At 43.8% G+C, this 26,499-nt stretch overlaps 1 protein-coding gene across 2 annotated transcripts; it reads left to right on the forward strand.

Annotated features, from left to right (window-relative positions):
• Positions 1-1,477: 1,477 nt before the first annotated feature.
• LOC146560360 (Golgi-pH regulating cation channel) lies at positions 1,478-26,246 on the forward strand. 2 transcript variants are annotated; one of them, XM_085244432.1, is made up of 21 exons: positions 1,478-1,745; positions 7,272-7,344; positions 7,781-7,875; positions 9,298-9,411; positions 9,508-9,564; positions 9,811-9,864; positions 10,528-10,566; positions 10,669-10,789; positions 11,614-11,675; positions 11,782-11,965; positions 12,051-12,150; positions 17,703-17,796; positions 19,271-19,339; positions 19,732-19,840; positions 19,915-19,973; positions 20,172-20,275; positions 20,361-20,434; positions 20,846-20,907; positions 21,472-21,524; positions 21,614-21,644; positions 25,722-26,246. In XM_085244432.1, the coding sequence occupies exons 1-21, from the start codon at positions 1,623-1,625 to the stop codon at positions 25,761-25,763; spliced, it is 1,719 nt and encodes a 572-aa protein (XP_085100558.1). In that variant the 5' UTR covers positions 1,478-1,622; the 3' UTR covers positions 25,764-26,246. The 2 variants fall into 2 exon arrangements, with proteins under 2 accessions (XP_085100558.1, XP_085100557.1); XM_085244431.1 differs by lacking the exon at positions 19,271-19,339 and adding an exon at positions 17,882-17,956 and having other exon boundaries at positions 1,514-1,745.
• Positions 26,247-26,499: the final 253 nt, after the last annotated feature.

Raw genomic sequence — 26,499 nt, forward strand, 5'->3', positions numbered from 1 at the left:
TCTTTTGACTCACAGACTTCAGACCTGGAACTTTTCAGATTTCAGGAAAAAGATCATGTTGGACAAGGTGGGACGTAAAAGGAACATTCTAGCCACTGATCCATCAGCTGATTACTGCCAGAAATATTTCAGATATGTTCCATCTTTCCTGTTTCAGTGGGTGTGTCTGTTAAAGAGCTGGCTGACCTGTTTTACGTCTCCCACCTTTAAACGCCTCCTCTGACAGCTCCAGCCTCTCTGTGGAGCTCAGCTTGTGTCTCAGCTTCGAGAACTGAAGATCACATCATTACTGATGTTACTACAGCTGACATCGTGACAAAGACTTCCTCATAAACACACGTTTACAGAGACATTATTAAAGGCATCACTATCATTATTTACTCTGAAGCAGAGAAGTGTGGATTGGAATAACTTGCACTGAATTATTCTACAGTTCTTTAGATGAATCCTCTGCTGTTTATGTATTTTATAAGGTTTTATGATTTGATTTATTTTTGTTCTTTTCATTTGACTTTAGTTATTAATTTTTAATGCATTTATAATTTAATTATTTTGTATTATTTTACTTTGTGTTTGTATTTTATAAATATTTATTTTATATTATTGTATTGTTGATAGTTGATTGCATTTGTTTTATTTTATCTAAGTTTGTGGTTTTTAAGGAGGAAGTTTAGCAGAAAATAGCATTTTATTTATTTAATTGTATTTTCTGTTTAATTAATAAATTGATTGTGTTTTATCACATTTATTTTCTTCATTTTTATGATTGTGCGTTTAAAACTATGTCTGTATCCTTTGGCGGTGATAACATGAAGTGTAAACCTCGCATAAATGATTTCTTCATGCGGTATAACCGGATGTTTCTCGCTTCTCCAGAGCCGGTGCAGCTCCAGCCTCTTGTCACTGGGAGGCCTGGTTGCCATCAGTTACTGGTTGTTGTTGGTACTGCTGTTCAGGGTGCAGCCGCACCGACAGCTAACGTGTCGTTAATTTGACACATTTTACTGCATCTATTTTTAGTTTCTTTGTATTGTTTGCTCTTAGCTTTCAGCTCCACCTTCTCACAACTTTTTCCACACCAAACTTTGTCTACAAGTTGCTGAGCGCACAGCGAATTATAGAGATCTGATTGGGCAATCCAGTGTCTGTAAGGAAAATGAACCAATCGGCTGTTTAACAAAACGGTAATGAAAGAGCTTTCACTGCCCTCCAGTGGTGAAAGTAAAGAACTGCACGTGTAAGACAGCAACAGCAACAATGCCTGAGGCTGCCCTGTAGTGCTCGTCGCTACCAGTTAGTTGGGATGTTTTACGTTCTCTTGTAGTCATTTCTCTTAATTTCTAACTTTTAATTAATTAATTTTATTACGATTTCATAAATAATGTTCTCGGATAAGTAAAAAAAATATCTCTCCCTGTCCTAAACAACAACGCGTTCTTGAAAAGAAACAATGCAAATGTATTTTATTTTATTTTATTTTATTTAAGTTTATAATATTACGTCTCCCCTGAAGAGTCATTGCGCTACGTGTACGTCACCCGGAAGCAGGAAGTGTTCAGGAGCTTGTGAGTTGTCGTGGAGGCTTTGCTGCTGTTGTCGGTCTCGTCTTCCTGTTGGCTCAAATGGCGAGCTTCACGGGTCCGGGACTCTGGTGCTGGGCTCTGGTCCTGCTGATGCTGGCGGAAGCGAGCTGGCCGGTGGCGGCCGTGTCGGAACCGGGGAAGTGGGACCTGGACATCAATAACGTGAGTTTCCTGCTCGTACCTCCCGCTGTGATTCTGTGATGGTTCGTTTAGGTTCTGTGATGGACGGGTTGGAGCGGAGAGGAGCTTTGAGCAGATAAAACGTGTTTCAGCTGCGAAGCAGCCGCTAAAATACCGCTCTGTTTGCCCTGCGCCATAACGGCTAACGTTAGCTAAAGTGAAAGTATTCAAGTGGCGCGTCACTCAACACGAACGATCCTGTGATAACCAGCTGCGCCATGAAGACGTTTGATATCAATAAAATCACCAGTTACTCGCGTATATGTGAAACAGGCCGATACCAGCCGCTCGTCTGATGCTGAAGCCTTGTTTAAAGATTCTGCTGAGAAATCCGTTGGGCATCTTTCTTTGCCTTTAGACAACAATTCTGATGGCAAAAGAGCCAAACGGGACAGGCAAAAAAAATACTGCTGAGAGGACAGAAGGAGTACTTTGAGTTATCGTGAATGAAGAGAGACTGGAGGACAGTTGGTGAATCAGGAAGAGGATTGGTAAGAAAGACAGTGACGGCAGCTTTGAAGACTGCAAGTGGACGCTTCAGATGACACACGTGGAGGCCAGCAGGCTTTTTAACCGGACTGTTCAACACAGTCCTGTAGGATGAGAAGATGCCTGAGCAATGCAGAAGCGGTGCTGGTACTTTTCAAGGACAAGCGCGATGTACAGAGCTGCAGTAACTACAGTGGAATACAGCTGATGAGCAAACCAATAAAAAGTGTGGGAAAGAGTCGTGAGCAGGTTAAAGAGAGGGGATAATCAGCGAGCAGCAGTATGGCTTCATGCTGAGAAACAGCTCCACACATGTGATGTTTGAGTCTGTGGAGCCAGAAAAGCAGATGCAGAAGACCTGAATGAGGAGGTGAGAGAAGTATGAGAGGATGTTGGACATGTCTGAGGAGACGAAGTTTTGTGTGTCTTAAAGGAAACAATATCTGCTGATAGATCAGATTTTTAATCGCTGTGGGTCTGAGATCCTGCATTGGTTGGGCTGTAAGCACAGTCTGTCCACCTGTTACATGCATTAGTCTGCAGAAGACTGTAAAGCTGTGACTGTGCACTGGAAACCCAGACTTACAGTATGAAGGTTAATGATAAACCAGAGTCATCAATGCTGCAGGTTAAATATCAAAGCTGATGCACAAAGACAGCACTGTCAGGGCTCGCAAAATCGCTAGCCCGACGTCCCGGCCTATCATAGGAAAATGTCAGTGCTTTTGCATTCTTTGGAAAATGTATCTGAGTAATTATGTCATTGGCATCGGTGAGCCACTGTCACTATGTGACATATTGAAATCGCGTTTGAATTTGCGCTTGTTTTTTGCTTTCACTTTGCGATTGCGCGAACGGCGTGTAGAGAGCGACAGCACTGATTGGTGAGTGACGATTAATTGTGCACCAATTCCTCTGACATCGTCTTATCACTCATTAGCTTACTACGCAAACATGACAAGTGAAATCTCCCGCAGCTTAAACATGTGAGAGGTTGATCGCGCAGAGAATCGCTGAGCGTTATGTGAGTGCGCGTGTGTGTGTGTGTGTGTGTGTGTGTGTGTGTGTGTGTGTAAAAGTAGCAGTATATATATTTTAGTTCTGCTGAGCCAAATAAGACAGGTCAGGGTGAAGAAGTGACAGCCAAAGAAAAGCTTACCACAAAACGGAGAAGTTATGACAAATCAGACTATGAGGCAAAAAGAAAGTGCAGCTTTATGGTTTCATGGACAAAATCATTTCTGTGGCTGGAACATGACGAGCTAAATAACATGATGTTCTGCAGGTGTGTTGTGAGTCGACAAGCGCCTTTGTTACTGGGACCAGTAATTTTAAGAAAGACCCCATTAGAACCCATGACAAATGCAAGAAATGCATTATTGCCCAGTCTGCAGTATCTTTCCCAGAACGAACAGCAATTGCAAAAAACATTCTAAAAATGAACCGAGCACAAGAAGAAGTCCTGACAAAGCTGTTTAGAGCCGCGTGCTGTGTAGCAAAGAGTGACCTACCACTGGCCAGATTTAGCAAACTTCAAAAAGCAAACGTCCTAGATGTTGGTTCCACTTGCCTCTTACCAGTGACTCCAGTGGAAATGTCAGATTCATGTCCTACGCAGTTCTTACAAGTTCATAGAAATTTCTGTTCAATGAGAGCCAAGTATTTGAGTTGATGTTTGTCATTTTTATACAGTTGTTGTGATTTATATTGTAACAATTTTTTGATTAATTTTTGTTTCTGTTACAACGGAAACAAAACGGGAAACAAAACATAAAAAAATGCTCTTTTTTTATTCGGGCTACTTGAATTTATTTTTACTAAAAACTGCAGAGTGCCGGCCCAAAGGGCTGCCAGGGATTTAGACATTTTGCGAGCCTTGACACTGTACCACTGTTTTTAATCTGCACAACCAGCAGTGGTGTGGAATTAAATACACAAAGTTCCCGAACACTGTAAGCCACCTTTCCAAAAACAGGAACATGAACCACTGATGTTGTTATCAACTGCCAAAGCGAAGGCCTCAGATCATCGGTTAACACAGAGTAACACGATAACAGGCATCTCCCAGCTCAGGGGCTGAAATTTGTATTTCCTTTAATGCTTCACACACGGGGCTGCAAATGAGTGTTTTTAGGAGTATAGCGTAGAGCTGGGCGATAGAACGATAACGATATGTATCGCGATATAACTTTTTCTCGATAGAAAAATTAACCTATCGCGATAGACCTCGCCGCTCTTGTCCTCTTAAAAAAACAAAACAAAAACAAAAAAACAGCCAATCCAAATTAAGTAGCGCAGAGCCGAACCAATCACAGCCGCAGCGTCACGTCACGTGACTTGTTACGTAAAGCACAAGTGCCAAGCCGCACATGTGTATTTGTTTGGGAAGCAGCCAGCCACCATACCGCCCGGGTAATGGAGGAAATGAGTGTGCCGACTAGAAAAATCAACCGAGCGTGACCGAAGAGAAAACAGATGATGGTTCCAATGCCGGAGAGATTGTCAAACGGAAGAGCCATAGAAGTTCCGTAGTGTGAAGGTATTTCGGCTATTTCAAGTCTGACAAAAAACAGAGTGGTAGTAGTAAATTTTGTAGTAAATTGTGCCGAAAGCAAGTCTGGAAATACAATAAACTGGTGCGTGCGCTACGTCCACAGGTACCCGGGTATTTTTGAAAATGCAGATTTTTCTATGCGTTTGCACCTTTCGTCCACACGCGTTTTTGGTCACTGAAAACGAAGATTTTTAAAAACTCCGGCCAGGGTGGATATTTTTGAAAACTCCGTTTTTGCATTTACATGTGGACTAGAAAAACTGAGAAAACGCAGTGTCAAAGGTGTGAGCATTTTTTGACGTCACACTGTGCGCCACGTTATTGTTTCGGTGAAATGAATTTCTACAATACTGTTACTGTTAATTCTACTCTCTGCAGTGTTTAAATGCTTACATATACACACAGTTACTGTCCCTCCACACATACGACTCGGTTCTGCTTCTATGTCCCAGCTTTGTTTACTTTTCCCACCAAGGCTTCTAGACTTCTGATTGGCCAACATTTCTGCACGGTTAGGAATCTAGCGCCACCTGCTGCTTTGGCATGTTCATAGCAGCGTTTTCCTTCATTTCTGCCTTTATGTGTGGACGGGATTATTTTTTAAAACGAAAACGGAAAATCTCCGTTTTCAAAAACACCCGTGTACGTGTGGACGTAGCCTCAGTCTCTGACTGGAAGCGCTAATTCGTCATTCGGCTTTTGTCAGACTAAAGTAACTGTTAAAACTGTTTGAAAAGCTCAGCTATACAACAAGGAGAGATTGAGAATTTCCTTTTAGTTCTCAGTTTATTTGATATTGACAAAAGTTAGTCAGTTTTGTCTGTTCTTCTGTAAAACAAACTAAGATTTATTTTTAGAATTAATATTTTGTTTCTAAGTGGAATTGACAATTTAGTCGTCTGTTTCGTTTGTCCTATTTTGAAACTTAAACGCTTTAGCGGCTGCCTTTTGTGTAGTTTGCAATATTTGCCTTTATTTATCTGAAAAAGTCTCATGTTCCTTAAGTACATCTACCCTGTTGAACTTATTATGGGAAATAAATATTTAAATAAAAACAAGCTGCTGATTATTTCACATTTCACTTGTGAGCAACGGCACATTTAAATCTTACAAATATAGTTATTTGGCTTATATCGTGATATATATCGTTATCGCCTGAAATGGAAAAAAACATATCGTGATATGAAAAAATCTTATATCGCCCAGCTCTAGTATAGCGAAATAGTTTTATCACAGTCCTGGTGATTTTCCTTTGGTGGAACTTGTATGCAGAAAAACCCTGAATTTATTCACTTTCGGGAGGGACCACGGCTGGATGGAGGGCACTGTGTTTGTGTGGGCAGCTGGAAATATCGGACTGGGACCGCTTACAAACAATAAGCCTGCAGGTTACAGGCTTTAGTCTCCCAGGAGATGAGTAAAGATCATAATTAATCAACACATTTTACAAGTCATGTAAAAACAAAGCCCACCTTGTGTTAGCTGTGAGGTTTTTCACATCAGAACAGAATGAAACAGATATCTGGTCCTGACCAAGTGATCAAAGTGTTTAAAAGCCACAGAATATAAAAATGCATGAATGATTGCTGGTCAGGGTCTCTACATGTTAGTATTTATGAAGGGTATGTTGTGACTTATCTTCACAGTTACAGCAGTCGCTCGCTATAACGCGGTTCACCTTTCGCGGTCTCGCTGATTTTATTTTAGTGCAGTTTTGCATGCTTTTTTTTTTTTAAAGCGCATTGTGTTGTGCGTCCCGATCGGCTGTAGATCGTTGTCGATCTCCTCCGTGCCGTCTCTCCTGTACAGTACATCAATCACCAGCAGTGTGACTCTGTAGTGCTGTACTGTAAGTTTGTAAGTTTTCTCCCCGACAAACACGACAACGTCCACGAAACACACGGAGACGTCTGTTAGCCACCAGCTCGTAGCTAGCTCAGGTTCAAGCCTCACTAGAGCCGGCGAGAACAGCGACATCCCGGCACATGGTTTTCAGATCTGTGCCTACTCAAACATGATATAGAAGTCACTTAGATAACTTAAAAATATTATTGTTTGGCTGAGATTAAAGTTCTAATTTTCACACAGCTGAATAAACGTCAAACAGAAAACTGATTAAACAGAAGTGTGAGACGGTCGAGAGTTTACTCCTGTGTCCTGTTATATTTAGATAGAAAGAACAGACGGACAAATTTATTAAACTCCACCGAGACAATCTGCAAATGTCATTAAAAGTTTAATAAACCATCATCTTGTCTTTATTTTTAGTTAGCACAGACCTTAAACACTTAAAGCTGTAAGCTAATGATAGTTATATAAGAGCAGATGCTGCTGGTGCAATAAGCTGTACGTCCAATGGATGATGATCTGACTAGTCGACTATCAGAATAATCGTTTGTGGCAGCCCTAGTTGTGACTTAATTAACTGTCAGAGAATAAAAATGGATTTTCTTTGTTTGTTTCAGGCTGTCCTGAAGGACCAGACGTACTTCTTCTACAGTAAAACTCTGTTCAATAACAGCTTTATCAGTATCAAATGTAAGCAGATGTTTCTTCTTTCTTAAATCTTTATTTTACAGAGTTGGATAATAACGTTTGGGTTTGTCCAAAAAGTCCAGTTTATGTTTGCTGTGCAGGCAGAAGCAGAAACTAATGTCTCACATTCTGAAAGAAAAAGCTTACTTAAAGTGGACTTATTAAACTTTATTTTACAGAACATATCACGTGTTCATATTAAATGTAGGCAGACACTTTCAGGTTTACCTGTGTGTCTGTCTGAGAGGACAGAAGCTCCACCCACCCACTCTTCAAACGTTTTGTTAATGAAGGATAGCCAATCAGAAGAAAGCTGACTTTGAGCATTGGTTTAGAAACACTGGGTCAGGTTAAAATTATGAAGTGAAATAAAGAAAATAACAAGTGGAACAGCATTGCGGCCTAGAAGTGAGTTAATTTGGTTTGTTTGTGTGTGCAGTTGTATCAAAAGACTGCACCACCTCTCACCCGATCCTGAACATTTCCTGGTATCTGAGGAGCTCGCGCTGCAGCGACGAAGTCTTCAACCTGAACGTAAGACGCTCTGCTTTCTTCTCTGGAAACTGCTTATTTGGAGTATTCACTACTTCCATGTTTTGGACTTCTGCAAACTTCTACAGATGATCTGAGTATTTTCTTTTAACCTGTAACTTTGTCGCACACAGACGCTCAAAAACACAGAGTCCGAACATCATTACTGATTAACAGTTAGGGTTGGAAGTTTGTGGACAGTTTTGCCTTTGTGCACTAGCCCGAGTCAGACAGTCACGTGAAGTGCAGACGTTCAGCTTTAAGGGTTTAACAGACGTATTAACTCCAACCATTATTCATTGAATAATACAAATAACGGGACAGGATCAGTAAGGAGGTGATGTATAACTTGACTTTTAAAAAAAAGGATCTTCAATGCACATTTTTTGTGCTTTATTTACGGCTCTGACCACACAGGCTCCAGTTTCTTAACAGCAACACTGATAACACAACATCAGCAGTGAGGATGATGTTGTCATATAGCACCAAATCACAACAACAGTCGCCTCAAGGCGCTTTATATTTTAAGGTCGACCCTACAGTAATATGTACAGAGAAAAACCCACCAATTATATGACCTCCTATCAGCAAGCAGGTTAATGTGGAGTCTGTCCACACACACAGGAACACAGCGAGGAAGCAGAGGTGATCCAAGCGAGCGGTGCTTGTTCCTCTAGTCACCTTTAAAGCAAAGCACCTGATCCACAAGCTTCAGCGTGAAGGAAGGAGAACTCTGTAGATGCTTCATCCACACAGAGAAAAAAGAAGCTGCATTAAAATATGCAGATGAGCTGTAAACTTCTTCTGATATGATAAACTGTCTACGGCAGTGATACCTGCAAGAAGCAGGGGTGAATCTAAAGGTGGGCATGGGGTGCATAAGACCATATTTCTTTCCAGGATGTCATAACATTCTGACTTAAAGTGAAATTATATATTCTATTAGTTAATTTGCATTAATATTTTAAAATACAAACACAATGCTTTTTTTGAAGGGCAGTAAAACTTTGGCTCTGCTGCAGACGAGTTGATGCAACACTTCTCCAACAGGAAGTGTTGCAAACCTCAGAGAATGTTGATATGCTTGAGTTGACACACACACCCCACATATACGTGTAATCTGATGGTCTGCGGGTAAAGACTACAAAGATGGCGGCCCTTCCCCAAACCTTTGGGCCTCGCTGCGTCTGTCCTCCTTCTGTTTACACTCCACACAGGAGCGTTCCCAAACAATCAGGATTCAGTTTTCACGTTTCATTTTCTTTTTTCTGTCATCTAGTTGCTTTCCCACTGAATGCAATAACAACAATCACAGTTTTAATTGTTTTTTTAAATTCATAATCCTCGGACTGCTATAAGTGTGACAACACTGAGTCTCGTCTCAGGATCCAACATGTCAAATGATCACATGTGTGCCATCTGCAGGAAGAGCTGGCAAAAGAGTACTCCGTGTCCGAGAGCGTCAGGAGAGAAGGAGGAACTGGGTCCTATTCTTCACACACGTATGATACAATCCACTGTGACCATCAGAACCCCAAGGTGAACACACACACGCGCACATACAGTGCAAATACTGAATGAAGTGTCTGTGTGGTGATTGAACGCTAAGACGGGCGTGTTTGTTTTATGACTCAGTTCAACCTGAATCAATCGGAGGCGATACATCCACTGAAACCACTGCAGCAGGCACAGGTGAGCTTTTTCCTTCTGTTCTTCACAATCAAAAAAGCCAAACACCCGAAGCACTACGGCCCTTTGTCTCGGCAGCTAGCTTCAGCTCTGTGTACTGACTGTACTCCCAGTTTGACCCTTAGAGGTGTGTCTCAGACTGCGCGTGTTTTACATGCTCTGCGTGTCTGATGAGAATCATCATGGCCGCTTTGCTCACACACCTTTTCTGGTTTGTCCGGTTGGTTTAAGCTGCTGTTTGTATTTCAGCCAAGCACAGGAAACACTTCAGGGAGACGAAAGAGAGAGGCTCCAAAGCCACAGGTGAGCACATCATGCACACGCGTTGGGTATTCATATCTTGTGGGGACAAGGATTTTGGTCCCCACAAAGATATGAATGCGCATTCACTGAGCATAAAGGGGAGCATGCAGAAAATGTAATTGCATGCCTGCATAAATACACAGTGTCAGACCAACAGTTGAATTTCAGGGCGTTAATGTGTAAAATAACGAACAGCAGAAGCTGAGATAAGCTCTTTCCACGCTCGTAAAAACAGCTGCTGCTCTCAGCTTCACCCTCCACAGATTGTGCACCCTACCTCACGCCCTTTATAACCCCACGCTCCTGTTCCTCATCTAGGATCAGTATGAGAGCTACACTAGTTTGTGCCCCTCTGAGCCTGGGCTTCTGTCTCCGCCCGGTCTGGAACCAGGGCTCCTTAACATTTAAGGAAATTATGTTGATAATAAATTTAAATAATTGTGGGAGCAGCTGAAAGTACCTTTACTTTCTCTGCTGTGGCAGCAAACAAAGCTTTGTGATGTTCTGATTTGTGTGTTTGCTTATCTGTTGTCTTCAGTTAATGGAAGAATAGGAAATGATGTCATTGTTGTGCATGTTTTGGACCAAATTACGAAACGCTTCATGGGACGAAGTCGAGTGTTTGAGTCAGTTTAACTAATGTTGTTCTTCTTTGTCTCACAGTCAGCAAAGACGAACGACACCGTCAAAGATCAAAAACAGGTCAGCTGCTATTCCTGAAAGATTATCTTGTGATCCCAGGACATCCAGGTGGAGGCTTCTTTAAATTGATGTAAAAGCTGCGCTCTCTCCGCTGTTGCTCAGGCTGGGAATCCTGGTTTCGATGCGGTGGCTCAGAGCTGGGATGACGGACCCTACATGTTCATCCTCAAAATCGAAGACAAGAACCAGCAGTCTAGTGCCAAAAATCCATGGAACCTGAAGCGTCAGTGCACGCGCATACATAAAACACAAACACAGACAGCTGTCTGCATTAGTCTCAGGATTAGTTAACAATCAATGAGATTTACAATTGTAATTAAAATATGTTAAGTCTGTGTCTCATAATGAAATCATTCAAAATCACAATAACAGGCTTTTTAAATAAAACATTTCAACCAGCGTGTCAGTGAAGTCTAATCAGAGCGAATTTGAGAAACATCAACTGCAGTTCACCTGGTGTTGCTGCAGGGGGCGCTCGAGAGCTGGTCCTCAATCAAAGGCGTAAATCAGGGGTGTCCAACTCCAGGCCTCAAGGGCCGGTGTCCTGCAAGTTTTAGATCTCACCCTGGGTCAACACTCCTGAATCACATCTAAATCCACATCCTGGATCAAGGACGCATCTAAACCCAGCAGGACACCGGCCCTCGAGGCCTGGAGTTGGACACCCCTGGTGTAAATGAAACTAAACTGGTGAAAAACAACCATTTAAACCTGCTTCTGTACAACAAAAGAACATCTTTGATTTGGTTTTTCTCAAATCCAGCATCCATAACACGTCCAAACTGAAATAAAATGACTTTCATGTCCTTCAGTTTGTTTTAGAGTGAGGCTGATTCTGCCTGTTTTTTTGGGGTTTTGTTTGTTTGTTTGTTTGTTTGTGTTTAAAGCTAGCATTTGCTAAAGGAGGCTGATTGGTCGAGTAGAGGACTATAACATGGAGCTATGTTGAGAGGAGTTGGATGGTCTGCTCTGATGTTCAGTGAGCAGAGGCTACTTTATATAATGCTTTTAGTCACCGTCTGATACCCACTCTGTTTGCATTTGCAGTCGAGATCAGTATGAAGGGTCCACATGGCTTTATATCGGCGTCCGAATGGCCTCTAATGATGGTAAGAGCAAACACGTGCACGCAGAGAAATTAAAATGATATTTATTTGCTCTGGTATTTAAAATGCAGCAATAAGTCATTTACTTCCTGTCGCTCCTTTCTTCCAGTTCTACATGGTGATGTGCATCGTGTACGTGCTGCTCGCCGTGCTCTGGTTGGTTCTGTCCGCGTGTTACTGGAGGGACCTGCTCCGGATTCAGTTCTGGATCGGAGGTGTCATCTTCCTGGGCATGTTGGAGAAAGCCGTTTACTATGCCGAGTTCCAGAGCCTCAGATATGAAGGCGTGTCAGGTAGACAAAGACGCACACAGGTGGTGGCCCACGTGGTTTGTGACAGAGCTGTGATGAATATCCTGTGTCACGTGTCCTCCTGCAGTCACCGGGGCGGTGGTGTTTGCTGAGGTGCTCTCTGCAGTGAAGAGAACTCTGGCCAGAGTGCTGGTCATCATCGCCAGTCTGGGATACGGCATCGTCAAGTGAGTTTCACAGCTGTTACTGACGGCTGGCAGGTGCTTTATATGTTTCCACTGTGAGAACCTCCTCTGTAGTAGAAGGAAGGACCGACTCTGAGGCTGATGTGTCTGAAAACCTCCAGCTGTGCAGTTAAAAACCCAGCAGCTTAGCTGAAGCCAGTTAGCAGATTTACGAGCCTAGTGCCGGTAATGTTATGCACCCGTTTGCCACCAGATGGAGCTGTAGCCCAGCATCATCGTAGAAAAATACCATAAATGTTCATTTAGGCCTGGAAATTGTTTTGTTGTTGTTGCAAAAAAGGTGTACTGGGAAACAAAAATGCTTTTTGTGACATTTTTGTCTGGTGGTGTCCTATGTGATTTTACTAATGTGAAATATGTGCTGTGGCCAGTGTTGGGTAAATTACTTTAAAATAGTAACTTAGTTACATTACTAGTTCTCTCAAAAGTAACTCAGTTACTTCAAGTTAAGATAAGATAAGATAGAACTTTATTAATCCCTCGGGTGGGTTCCTCTGGGAAATTCGATTTCCAAAAAAGCACAGCAACGACCGAAGTTACAGAGTTATACACACACACACACACACACACACACACACACACACACACACACACACACACACACACATATAAATACAGAGACAATATAAATAAAATATACGAAGGGGATAAATAGAATAAATAAGAATAAGAAATAAAATACAAGTGAATTGCACATTTCAAGTATTGAGTCTATTGCACTGTTGACTATTTACAAAAAGTATTGCACAAGGTATTGCACAGTGAGGTGAAGAGGCACTACAGCTTAGTTGTTCCCCCCTCCTTTGTCCTCCTGTTTCCCCTCCCTCTCCCCTCCAGAGAGGAGTTAAACAGTTTGATGGCGTGTGGGACAAAGGAGTTTTTAAGTCTGTTAGTTCTTGTCTTTGGGAGAAGCAACCTGTCACTGAACAGACTCTTCTGGTTGTTTATGGCCGTGTGCAGAGGATGCCCAGCATTGTCCATAATGTCCATCAGTTTCTTTAATGTCCTTTTCTCTGCCACTGTCACCAGAGTGTCCAGCTTCATGCCGACCACAGAGCTAGCCCTCCTGATCAGTTTCTCCAGCCTGCATGAGTCCCTCTTTGCTGTGCTGCTCCCCCAGCACACCACAGCATAGAAAAGTACTCCAGCAACCACCGACTGGTAAAACATCCTCAGGAGCTTCCTGCAGATGTTAAAAGACCTCAGCCTCCTGAGGAAGTACAGTCGGCTTTGGGCTTTTTTATACAGGTGCTCTGTGTTGCATGACCAGTCCAGTTTATTGTCCACCCACAGCCCGAGGTACTTGTACTTGTTGACCACCTCCACCTCCTCCCCCTCTATCTGAACCGGCAGTGGACCTTCTCTGGACCTCCCGAAGTCCACAACCAGTTCCTTAGTCTTTGAGGTGTTGAGTTGCAGGTGGTTTGTGTGACTCCATGCGACAAAGTTCCTCACCAGACTTCTGTACTCCTCTTCCTGATCATCCCAGATACACCCCATGATGGCTGTGTCGTCTGCAAACTTCTGAATGTGGCATAATTCAGAGTTGTAGCAGAAGTCAGAGGTGTACAGGGTGAAGAGAAGAGGGGACAGCACAGTTCCCTGTGGTGCTCCTGTGCTGCTGACCACAGTGTCAGACGTGGTCACAACGTAGTTACTCGTTACTTTCAAAGTAACTAGTTACTAGGGAAAGTAACTTTGGTTTTACTCAGACTTCTCTTGTTAATGTGTTGCTTCCATAACTTTGCCAGCCTTCTAGCTTGCTTACTTGCCACAGTGCACTGTGCCACCTACCAATAGACAGGAAAAGATAATGTGCACATTTCCACGAGAGAAATCCCACGCCTGGACAGTCATTGACTGCTGCCATGATTCTAGCCTACGTCACAGCGTCATGTGCGCCTTTTACATCCAACAGAAAAACTGCAGTCGTGGTGCTTTCGATTGTACTCAGAACTCGGAAATTCTGCCTTCTGAATAGGAAGATGTAGGTAACACCAGACTGCAGATGAGCTGCATACAGGGCTGGACTGGGACAGAAAATTGTCCCGGGCATTTTGACTAGAGACCGGCCCACCAATATAGGAAAAATCATAAAGCCTTTGAATGAAAATAAACACTGCTATGACAGTGATGTTCACTGTTCTGATGGTATATATGCATCAATCTATCAATCGTTTGTTGTAAGATTCAGATAATTATTTTTTAAAAGCGAGACATTTTAAATGAGAATAAGAAAGAAAAGTATTTCTTTGTGCCCCCCTCTCCCTGTTAATGCCCTACCTGGCCCCCTGGCAACACTTTGCTAGATCCGCCCCTGCACAGTTACCAGCTGTCAGCTACATAAAAAAGGATCCTGGTGTTATTTGTCTCTCAGAAACAGTTCATAACTTCCCTTCAACTCATTCATGTCACCTAAAAGGTAAACCTGTTTCTCCATCACAGCTCTGATGATCCAGTAAGGACATCTCCTGGTTTCATCTTCATGTTTCCCTCTCACCACATATCCAAACCGACATCATGACCAGCAGCTTTACAGCTGTGGCTCCAGCAAACATCAGCTGATACTAGAAATTAATATTAAATAAATTCTAACAACAGCTGATCAAGCTTAAACGTGCTGCTGTTGTTTAGCGCGACATCCACTGGTTTCCTCTTTCGGCGCAAAGTGAGCGATAAACAAACAAGAGAGAAAAGCGATCAGCTGATCATCGATCAGTTTCATGATTGAAGTAGAAACAGGAGAGGGAGGGGAGAGAATGAGAGAAGAAGAGGCAGCTGTGCAGCAAAGACAGAATAACTCCAGCTTTGTGCCTTTTTCATTGTAGCTGAATTACGGGACAAACTGTTCCTTTTCACCTCAATAAGAAACGCGTAATATTTTCTCTGAATACCAGACGGGACGGTTGGCAACTCTAATAACTTATGAACAAAATAAAGTTCAACATCAGTAACTTCATAGCACCACCCAGCTGTATAGAAACTCCGTCATGCTAGCTAGCACGCAGTACGGAAAAAGTCAGAATAACGAAAATAAACTCCACCTAAGCTTGGTTCATATCTGACCCAGAGAGACTGCAGGTCATAACATCTTACCTGAAGTTCAGTTCACACTTGGACCAGCGGCCGCCTCGGGTCTCTTTTCCTTCTGCGTCCCCTTTCCATCCTCCACCTGCTGCCTCCACCACTTGCTAATGTTACTGAATCTGTGGAAGCTCCGCGATGCCACCACATGAAGTAACGAGCCTATCTAAATCCCAGTAACGACTAACGCGTTCCTGATTTTGGCATAATAACTAGTTACCGTGCTCGTTACCACAATAATAACGTAGTTACTGTAACGCGTTACTTAATAACGCGTTAGTCCCAACACTGGCTGTGGCTCCAAAACGTTGGGAAACGCTGTTCTATGTAATCAGAAGTCTTTGGAACCAGAGGAGCCCCCTGCTGGTCTTTAGTGGTGTCACTTTTCAGCCCTGAAACTACATCTATGAAGTCCTGGATGGGTCCAGAGTGCTTCGTATTATTTTGAATCCTCGACATAAAGGAGAAAGTCTTACCTTTAGTTACATAATAATAGGATATAAAAATTGCTTGTGTCGAGTCTCCAGTCAAGTCTCATAAAATAATCAAAACATTTTGCTGACTTTGCTCAAAAATACGATTTCCTCCCTTTTCTGTTCTGTGCAGCGTCACATGACATTACTTTTAAATGCAGACCGCTGATGCTATCGTCAGTTCTGCTGATCCAACCAGAGGACTGAACGGACTCCATTAAAATTTATATCATGCATCAAGGAAAGTTAGAAAACCCAAAAAGAAATGGCGCACAACTCCATCCTCAGATCAGTGCGGCTACCTGATTGGGTTACAGGTTTTTGTTTGTTTACCTGGCTCAGAATCGATGTCATGTCAAAAGCATACTCTTTGCATTTTTAAAATTTCATTCACTAAACAAAAAAAGTTTGATTCCAGCTTTAAACAAGGAGGAAGATAAGAGTCTCTGTAGCAGATCCCAGAACTTGCTTGTGTTTCGCGGTTTAAGGGATAACCGCCATGTTTGCAGATGGGGAATCCTCCCATAGATTTCTATTAATATCACCACTGTGGAAATGCAGTCAAGCGGCGAACTGAAAGAACTTTGAGATCCACTGAAAGTGTTTCTGATTCCATCCATCCATCTCCTTCTGCTTATCCGGGACGGGGTCGAGGGCACAGCAGCCTAAGCAGAGAAGCCCAGACCTCCCCTTCCCCAGCCACCTCCTCCAGCTTGTGTGGGGGAAGACCAAGGCGTTCCCAGGCCAGCCAAGAGATATAATCTCTCCAGTGTGTCCTGGGTCTGCCTCGGGGCCTCATCCCGGTGGGACATGCACGGAACGAGGCACCCAGGAGGCATCTCTGTCAGATGCTCGAAACACCTCAACTGGCTCCTTTTGATGTGAAGGGGCAGTGGCTCTACTCTGAGCCCCTCCTGGATGGCCGTACTCACCCTATCTCTAAGGGAGAGGCCAGCCACCCTTCAGAGGAAGCTCATTTCTGCCACTTGTATCGGCAACCTCGTTCTTTCGGTCACTACCCACAGCTCGTGACCATAGTTGAGGGTAGGGACGTAGATCAACCGGGAAATTGAGCATCTGCATCACTGCGGCCGCTGCCCAGTCCGTCTGTCGATCTCCCGATCAAGTCTGACTTATTGCCGATATGTGGACCAATCTCTTGCAATAGTTGTATGGGGACTGAATGGCCGTAGCAATGGGCCAGACACCCCATACTCCCTGAGCACCCCCCACAGGACCCCCCGAGGGACACGGTCGAATGCCTTCTCCAAGTCCATAAAACACATGTAGATTGGTGGGCAAACTCCCATGCACCCGCAAGTATCCTTGTGAGGGTAAAGGGCTGGTCCAGTGATCTATGACCAGGATGAAAACCGCATTGTTCCTCCTGTATCCGAGGTTCGACTAATGGACTAACTCTCCTTTCCAGCACCCTGGCATAGACTTTCCCAGGGAGGCCGAGGAGTGTGATTCCCCCTGTAGTTGGAATACAACTGGGGTAGCTCAGGAGGTAGAGCAGGTCATCTGTTGATCGGTTGGTGGTTCGATCCCTGGCTCCTGTCTGCATGCCGAATACACTTGCTCCCCACTTGCTCTCCGATGCATTCATACTCCTATCAGAGCTTGGTGGCTCCTTCACATCTGGTGTCCACCATTTGGTGCGGGGGTTACCACCACGACAGGCACCAACCACCTTGCGGCCGCAGCTCAGTGCAGCGGCTTCGACAGTGGAGATGCTGAACATGGTCCATCCGGACTCAATGTCCCCAGTCTCCCTCAGAATGCTGTTGAAGCTGAAGATCTCGCGGACTGGGCCTCTGCTAGGCGTTACCAACACACCCTCACTATACATTTTAGCGTGACAGGTCTGTCCAGCGCCATCCCTTGCCACCTGATCCAACTCATTTTATATAGCGGTCATTATCTCCAGGTACAGTTCACACACACAGAGTGACGTTTCTCGTTTCTCTCCCGCAGGCCGAGACTCGGCGCTCTGCTGCACAGAGTCGTTGGCGTTGGTCTGCTCTACCTGATCTTCTCCATCATCGAGGGACTCTTAAGAGTCAACGCTGTGAGTCCCAAGAGCGCTGCAGTACTGTGTGTGTGTGTGTGTGTGTGTGTGTGTGTGTGTGTGTCTGACATGTTTTTCTCTGCAGGATCGAGGGGACACCAGCAGTAGAGTTTTGTGTGACATAGTGCTGGCCTTCACTGATTCCTGTATTGTCTGGTGGATATCCTTTAACATGTATTAAGAGAATCATCCTCTCACGCTTAATTAATCTTTTGAAAACTAAATAAAATCCGTCACACATAAGTGCACATAAATCACTGAAGAATGTATTAATGACCACACTGTCAGGATTTAATAAAGAGGCATCGGCGTGGGGAGGCATCTTTTTGTGTTTGTAGGGGTTTTCCTCTCAGAGTCATCGTTTTGGGAGGAGAGTATTGAAATGAATCATACCGAGGGTTTTTCTTAATTTAATGCAGACAAGAGTCTCTTTTGCACCTGTTGTGGCTGTGTTAGCTTCCATTAGGGGCGTTAATTTATTTGAAATGCCAGAGCGAGGTGTCCGTGCATAATTGGTTTGAGTGGACGGCTCAAAGCTGCGAGCTCCGTGCCAAAGCTTTGGTTCGGTCCTGTAAATCTCTGCAGGCTTAAAGCTGAGCCCCAAATGTTTCTGCTCTGCACATTTGAGCTACACGGACCTAAACTAGGTGTCAAATGCATCCAGGGAGCATCGGCAGTGAAGGTTTCTTTTTCCTGTTTCATGCCTTTTCTTGGACAAACACATTTCTTACAAGATTTTATTTTATTTAGAAGCCTGAGCCCTCGTCAGTGGCAGGTCACCAAAAGTCTTCGACTGTGGGGGGGGGGGGAAGTTACAGCAGTCAAAATGAAGTAAAACACACCGGATGTATAAGAAATAGCTGAAACGAGTCCAATCAGATAAAAATAACAATAAGCAAAATGAAAACGTCAATGAGGTAAAAATGGACGATCCAATAAACTAAAATAAGCATAAATTAAAGTAAAAACTGAATTTATAATAAAAAATTCAGCAAAGCAAAAAAACCACAGAATTCAACTGACTTAATATTTTATGACACATTTAAGTCTAAATTTAAAGTCCAAACGAAGCGGCTGTTTCAGCTGCAGCCACCAGAGGGCGATACATCTCTGAACACACCGGGTCCTCTTGTTTGTCTCTTCCTGTTTGTTTTTCCCTGCTGGGGGATGTAAATGCGTCCGACCCACTAAAATATCCAATGATGGAGCGACATGAGGGATGCTGAATAAACTCCACCCACCTGCTGCACCCTGATGAGCAAAACAAACCTTTTAGACTGAACAGAAGCTGTTCGCTGTGCTGCGTGTGGGTGGGCTGTGTGTGCATTTCTCTTCTTCCTCTCACCCTTCTCTTTTCTGTTTACTTCCTCCGTTCTTTTCCTTCCCTTCCTGCTTTCTTGCGTCCCTCCTCTTCCTCTTCATTTTGTCTCCTTCGCCTCATCCTCCGTGTCTTCTCCTGTCTTTCCCTCTTCAGGCTGAAGATGATGTAGTGCTCCTGGCTGCTATTCCTCTGGCTGTGCTCGACTCTACCCTCTGCTGGTGGATATCCGCCGCTGCACCTTCCCCCCTTTCTAGTGAAAGTTTGGCTTTCTCTCCCTTTCTTTTTCACTTGTTTCTACCTTGCTGCTTTGTTACATATTTAGCCAGAGCTAACTGATACATGGACCCTTGAATCAGAGGTGTCCTTAAACATCAGAGGGTCCGTTTTGAGAGTTACCCTGAAGCACCAGGAGAACTCAAAGCATGATCGGCACAGAGAAAATCCGACAGGTGCGTCTGCTGTTGGGTTGTTCCTACCTGTGCAGTGGCAGGGAGGGAGTGGATGTTAGCTGAGTGGGACAGAGTTAAAGTATTAAATTGTCCTGCGTGTGAAGTGAATGTTGCATGACAAGTTTCAGCCTTCCTCTTGGTGAAGTTCCTTGACCGTGTCGTCACATCTTTGTGAGCCTGATTCAGACGATGAAGCTGCTGCGCCTCAGGAGGAACGTGGTGAAGCTCTTGCTCTACAGACACTTCACCAACACGCTCATCTTTGCTGTCATAGGTATTCAAAGTTCTCTTTGTATTTAACATTTTATTTTCATGTCCTTGTTTTAAGGATGTTTGTGTGCTTTTCAGCGTCGGTCATCTTCATCATCTGGACCACGAAGACCTTCAGGATGTCCAAATGTCAGTCTGTAAGTGCTTCAGTGCTTGGATTCAGTTAAAGCTGCTCTCCAGCTTCTCTCTCTTTCATTTCTTGCTTTCATTTGGTTGGTAAATTTCATTGGAGAATATTTAACTGCAAAAATGAGAAGAATTACGATTAATTCGATTTATTCTCTGAACCGAGTTTGTTTTTTCTTCCTCACTGCTGAATCTCTCTCTCTCTGCAGGACTGGAGGGAGCTGTGGATAGATGACGCTTTCTGGCGTTTCTTGTTCTCCATCATCCTATTGGTCATTATGTTTCTATGGCGACCGTCAGCCAATAACCAGAGGTGGGATGTTGTTTTGGGGTTTTTTAATCCCCAGTCTCCAGTTTGTGTCTGTAAAGTAAAGCCGTGTCCTCTGTGTCTGTAACAGGTACGCCTTCAGTCCTCTGGTGGATGAAGAGAGCGATGAAGAGGAGAAGGAGCCCATGATGAACGAGGCTTTTGGTCAGAATGCACACCCGCCTCACTTCTCTCCTCTTTCTGTTTAGCCTGAGATGAAATGAATCCATTAAAGTGGATTCGTTCGGTTTATTCTTCAGCTCCATGATTCACTCTTCATAATAATCCGTTATCTGATACTCAGTCCATCCTCCGTCTAGGGCGAGCCGTTTTAGCTTTTAGCCCTTTAAACCAGCCTTCTTCTGATTGGATGCCCCTCATTAACAAGAGCTTTGAGGAGCAGCTGTGACCTCATTATTAGAAACTCATTTTTAACACGTTAACGATGTTAAATACGTTTCCATCATTGAAACAGGAGCCATGCTGCACATGCGTGAGGTACCTCTGGTAAACGATCATCTACGTTTTATTATTTTTCTCACGGTTTGTTTGTTTTTCACTCCTTTGTGTCTCCAGAGGGGATGAAGATGAGGGGCGTGAAGAATGAGGCCAACGGCTCAGCCAAAGCTAACAAAGTGGTGAGTCAGAGGAATCCGAACACCGCCAGACATCAGCCCGTGTTAGTGGTTTGTACAGGAACCTCGCAGCAGCCGTGTTACTGGTCAGATTGTGGCATTGAAATGGTCCTAAAGGCACCAACAGCACAAACACAGTCCAGAAAAGTTGCTCAATAAAATGTGAACTAATGATTTATTTAAAAAAATTACAAAAGCGTATTTCTTTGTATCAGGCTGTAAACGTGCTTCATTTGTGCTGTAACGTTTTAACATGACTGTCAGCAGCTGGAGCCTCCGGTGGACGTCAGAGGAACTGCAGCTTTTGGTGCTCCAGCGTTATCTTAATTTTTTTGGATCCGTTGAATGGATTAGAAACTAAAACTTATTTTTCTTTTTTTATATCCTTTTTTTAACTTTACTCACTAAAGTTTTTACTAAACTGATTATTGTTCAGTCGTGGTAGCTGCTTATTTTACTGCATTCAGTCACAGTTTCTGTAACAGCTGATGAACCCATGTTTAGTGTTCAAAGGAAAATCTTCTATTTGCATCATGCAGCATGATCCCTCATGTTTAATCTCCTTAGGATGAGGACCTGAAGTGGGTTGAGGAGAACATCCCGTCATCTATTGCAGATGTGTAAGTCGTGACGAGCGTTAATCAGTGTGAATCTGCTGATTATTGTAAATCACAAACGTGACACTGAACGTGTTTTCCCTTCCTCGCAGCGCCCTGCCGCCCCTGCTGGACTCTGACGAGGTAAACTTTCACTTCACTGGAAAAAATTGACATCACTTCAAACGTAAAATGAAACTTTGAAACACTGTGGAGAATTTAGAGCACAAAGGCACAAATGGTACCCGGAGTAGACTCACTGGGATCTGACCAGCTGATGGTTTAGTTATTAAAGTTTAAACTTTATCACAGTTTGAAAATTGTGTTTGAGGCCGCTAACAGATAAATAATAAATGAGATCGTCATCGTTACTGACAATAACCTGCAGGTAACAACGACAAAATCAAGCAGCACGCAGCTTTATCACCTGAGTCTGTTTATCTGCGTTAAAGAGAAATGCAGGAAGTGTCTCTGGACATGAGAAGTCCCGAAAGGTCCCCAGAGAGTGTGGGGTCCCCTCATGGGCTGCGAGGTATCGAATTTGAGCCATCAGAGCTCATTTAATGTCAATAAACTGTTTCTTTTCCAGTTAATTGAAATTCTGAAGTCTGTAAAACTTTGAAATCCACAGGAATATATCATTTTTAAAGGTCACATCTTTTATGCTTTAGAGGACAAGGTGCCCAACTCCTCTGGGATCAGGTGCAAAGTCAAGCAGATGTTTCTATTATAAACTATGTTTCTGTTATAGAGGGCTAAAAAAATCAACTTTAACATATTAAATATATTTGCATTTAAAAGAGAAACTGAACCAGTGGAACGAAGCTGCAGGGTTTAAATAGTGTTTTCATTTCTGTGATTCACCCTGAAACTCCACGTTATCATCATTATCACTTTATATTCATTTGTGAAGTAAAGCTGTGGTGGTTTGGATGGATCTCCCTCTGGAGACCACAGAGCTCGGAGAGCTCAGTGAACGAACTCGAACTTATTGAGAAACACACACACACACATTCTCGTTTTCATGTTTTGTTTGTGAGGACATCTAATTTACATAATGCTTTCCCTAGCTGCTAACCCTAACCATCAGCCTGAACCATAGCTATAACCTAACTGTAACCATGACTCTAAAACCACATTTTGAGTCTCAAAAATGCCCTCAGTCTCGTGAGGACGGCCACTTTTGTGTAGTATGTAGTATGTAGTATTTATTTATTGTCATTGTCAAGAACAATGAAATTGTGTTTGGGGCTTCCATACAACCCAAAAAAAAGAAGAAAATAATAAATACCCCTTAAAACCCAAGTGTACATATTTAACCCAGTGTGACTCCAATGCAATAAGACAATCCTTAGCAATAATGTTCGTAGAAATTCAGACAAAGACCTGAGAAACATGACAAAATACAACAATGCAACCCATTCAATATTATTGTACTGTGAGATATGATATCAGATATGATAGTTATCTATTTAAGAAAGAGGGGGGGGCAGGAGGGGGAAGAGAATAAAGATATGATGCACCAATGCAGACCAGTTCATTGCTATTAAGAAGTTGGATATGGTTATTGTCCGTGAGAGGGGGGCAGAGAGTTCAGGAGCCTCACAGCCTGTGGATACAGGCTGTTGGCCAGTCTGGATGTTCTGGCCTGTATAGACCTGTACCTTCTCCCTGAGGGCAGCAGATGGAAAAGGTGGCGCGCAGGGTGATGTTGGTCCCGCAGGATACTGTGCACCCTCCTCAGACAGCGAGTGGGGAAGATATTACTGATCTCTGGCAGACTTGTTCCAATAATTCTGCCAGCTTCTTTCACCACCCGCTGGAGTGCTTGCTGATCGGCCTTGGTGCAGCTGGGGAACCACACTAGAAATCCATACGTCAGAACGCTGCTGATGGCACAGTTGTAGAAGTTCAACATCAGAGATCTGGGAATGTGTGCGCTCTGCAGTCTCCTCAGGTAGTAGAGGCGCTGTTGGGCCTTCCGTGCAACTGAGGTGATATGGTTGCCCCAGGACAGGTCCTCGGTCACAGTTACCCCCAAGAATTTAAAACTGCTCACCCTCTCCACCGCCTCACTGCCAATGAAGAGAGGCAGATGGTTGTTATGACCCTTCCTCCGGAGATCTACAATGATCTCCTTGGTCTTTTTGGTGTTTAAGACCAAGTTATTGTCGTGGCACCATGACTCTAGTTGTTGCACCTCTGTCCTATAGTTTGTCTCATCATTGTTGGATATAAGTCCGAGCACTGTAGTGTCATCTGCAAACTTAACAATGAGATTGGACGCGCAGGAGGAAATACAGTCATGGGTGAAGAGAGTGTATAGCAGAGGGCTCAGAACACACCCCTGAGGGGCACCGGTGTTGACCACAAGGGTGGAAGAGGTGTTCTTACCCACTCTGACACTCTGTCTACGGTTAGTGAGGAAGTCCACAATCCAGTTGCACAGAGAGGAGTTAAGTCCCAGTTGGTGGAGTTTGGGACGGAGTTTGTATGGCCGGATGGTATTAAAAGCCGAGCTGTAGTCTACAAAGAGGAGCCGTGCATAGGTGTTCCTGTGTTCCAAGTGCTTCAGTAATGTGTGCAGCACTGTGGCGATCGCATCCTCGGTTGACCGGTTCTCCCTGTATGCAAACTGGTGCGAGTCCAGGGATGGTGGAAAAGCAGCTCTGATGTGTTTAATGACCACTTTTGTCCTCATAAGTCACTGTTGGTCCCCACAAAGATCTCTACACAGGTACACACACACACACACACAGCTTACGAGCAGCAGGGGGCAGCAGATCCACAGTAGACACCCTGTGCTGCTGGTTACGTCATACTGTTGTTTATCGTCCTCTGTGTTGTCATGGTGAGCAGAAAGATGTGACGCGACAGGTGTGTGTGTGTGTGTGTGTGCTGCAGCTGTTAATGATCCTCTGAATAAAAACAAATTTGTATTTTTTCTCATCATTGTTTGTGTGATCAGTAAAAATGCTCCCGTGGCCTCAGACTGACGTCCAGCAGACGCCGCGCTCGTTTTAATATCCGTCTGTGTTTTTCCTCGTGTCCTCTGTTGGCTGTTCATTCAAACCATTTTCCAAATTATTTACTCTCTCGTCTCCAAACCGAGCCTCTTTAAGGCGTCCGGCAATCAACAAAGTGCCTCTTATGTAAAATCAATTTCTTACGTAAGCGGCCATATGAACGCAGAGGGGTATTAAAACCCACAGAAGATATGAAGTGTGCACACGCTCTGTTCCCCGCAGGGCGAGCGGGCTTCGTTCTGCCAGCGAGGATAATGGACGTGTACGTAACGAAGCCGGCTCATCAAAGGGTTAAATTAAGGGGAAATAATGCCTTTAACTCCCTGCTCGTCACCTCCTTTTGGTAGATTATGTAACGCGTTCTTGTTATTTAAGAGATAAACGAGGGCTGAATCTGAACCCAACCTGCCTGTTATGGTAAATTACGCAATTCATCACGATCGAGGAGGAAATTCTGCCTCACCTGCCGTCACCCCGACGCTTTGTGTTGTTTTGCTACCTGAATAAATCCTGTTAACCTGGATTCTGGCAGCTGAGCCGGCGTGTGAAGATTCCTGCTTTGTTTGAAACGCTCCTCAGTGTCTCTCATGAAAACACGGAGGTGAAGACAGAAGCTGCTCTCTGACCTTCCTTAATCCCCGAGCCTGAAATAACCTGATGTAAAAGAGCTTTTTAATATTTGTAAATGGTGCTGACCTCTGCAGGTTGTCGCTCAGAGAGTGCACCGAGCTGTCAGAAAGGCCGGTTCTGAGCAGAAGGTTTAGGCTGTAGATCCACTCAGGACCATCGCTGTTTACGTCCACGCTGAGCTCCACTGTCCTGCTGTGGAAACATTTTGACTGCTTGAGAATGTAAAGCAGGGGTCACGTGGGACCAGAACCACCAGAGGGTCCAGTTCAGCTCGCCGGGCTGAGTCTGCAAAAGGTGCAAATTTCAGTGAGGTCAACTCCAGTAATTTTAACAAAAACACAAAATTCCCCGTGTGGCCGTGCAGGAGTGGAACAGCCTGCAGACGATATTCCAGCGTCGAGTCAAAAGGATGTAAATCCTTCCTAAATCTGTCTTTCTGTAAGATATGATATAGATGATTTTCAGGAGCTCTGAGGCCGTGCGTCTGCTCTAAGGTGGACGCTTCAACAGTCTGTGGGTTAAAGCTCCTGAAACTATAAACGTGCTGCTGTGTTTTCTGTTGCAGGAAACGATGACGACCAAGTTTGAGATGTCCAAGATGGAGTGAAGCACAAAAGAGAAGCTTTTTAAAAAAAACAAGAGACTGGCATCACCGAGAGGTACGCCCACATGACGAGGAGGAGGGAGAGATGAAGGAGGGAACCGATGGGAGCGAGAGCTCACTGTCGCCGTGTGATTTCATCCCTGAACTTATGAGCTTTGTAAGCCTTGACCTGTACATACGCTGGGAGCAGAGTTGATGCTCAGATCCTTTTATTTCCTGTTTGTACTTATACGCCTCTCTGTATACTCTGCATACACAAACAGTATATTTTGACCGATTTAACGTTAAATGTTTTGTGTTTGTTGGATTTTTCACGTTTACACGCGCAGGTGTCTGTCTCCTCACCGCAGTGGGTTTTGGGGGCTTTTTTGGTTTGTTTGGTTTTTTAAGCTGAATGAAAAAATTGTGTTTTGATTTCTTCAACCTGCAGAGACTTAAATTGTGAATCATAAAAGTAAAATGTGAGTAAACATGGAGTATTTCTGATGAAGCTGAAGTTTGTCTTTCATGCCAGTTTTGTGTTTTCGTGGAGCTCGTTTAATTCTCATTATTAATTCATAACTTAACGTCCTTCCTGTGCTGAGACGGCTTGTTTGAGTTTGACGCCTTCTGCAGGCTCCGGTTCAGATGCCGTAAAACGTGCGACGAGGCCCCGACGCACAGGATTTCATTACTGCACAGAAAGGAGCAGGAAAACAAAACGGCGCGGTCTGTCTTTGGTGATAATTTAGGTCTATTA

This window comes from Mchenga conophoros, linkage group LG14 (genome assembly GCF_057382185.1).
Source record: "Mchenga conophoros isolate Kocher_MC1m ecotype Shallow Benthic linkage group LG14, M_conophoros_male_GT1.1, whole genome shotgun sequence".
Lineage (NCBI taxonomy): Eukaryota > Metazoa > Chordata > Actinopteri > Cichliformes > Cichlidae > Mchenga > Mchenga conophoros.

Coding starts and splice junctions, on each gene's coding strand:
- LOC146560360 (XM_085244431.1), top strand. CDS start 1,623: ATGGCGAGCTTCACGGGTCCGGGACTCTGGTGCTGGGCTCTGGTCCTG. Junction 7,345..7,780: donor CAGCTTTATCAGTATCAAAT/GTAAGCAGATGT, acceptor TTGTGTGTGCAG/TTGTATCAAAAGACTGCACC. Junction 21,525..21,613: donor CCGTCATCTATTGCAGATGT/GTAAGTCGTGAC, acceptor CCTTCCTCGCAG/CGCCCTGCCGCCCCTGCTGG.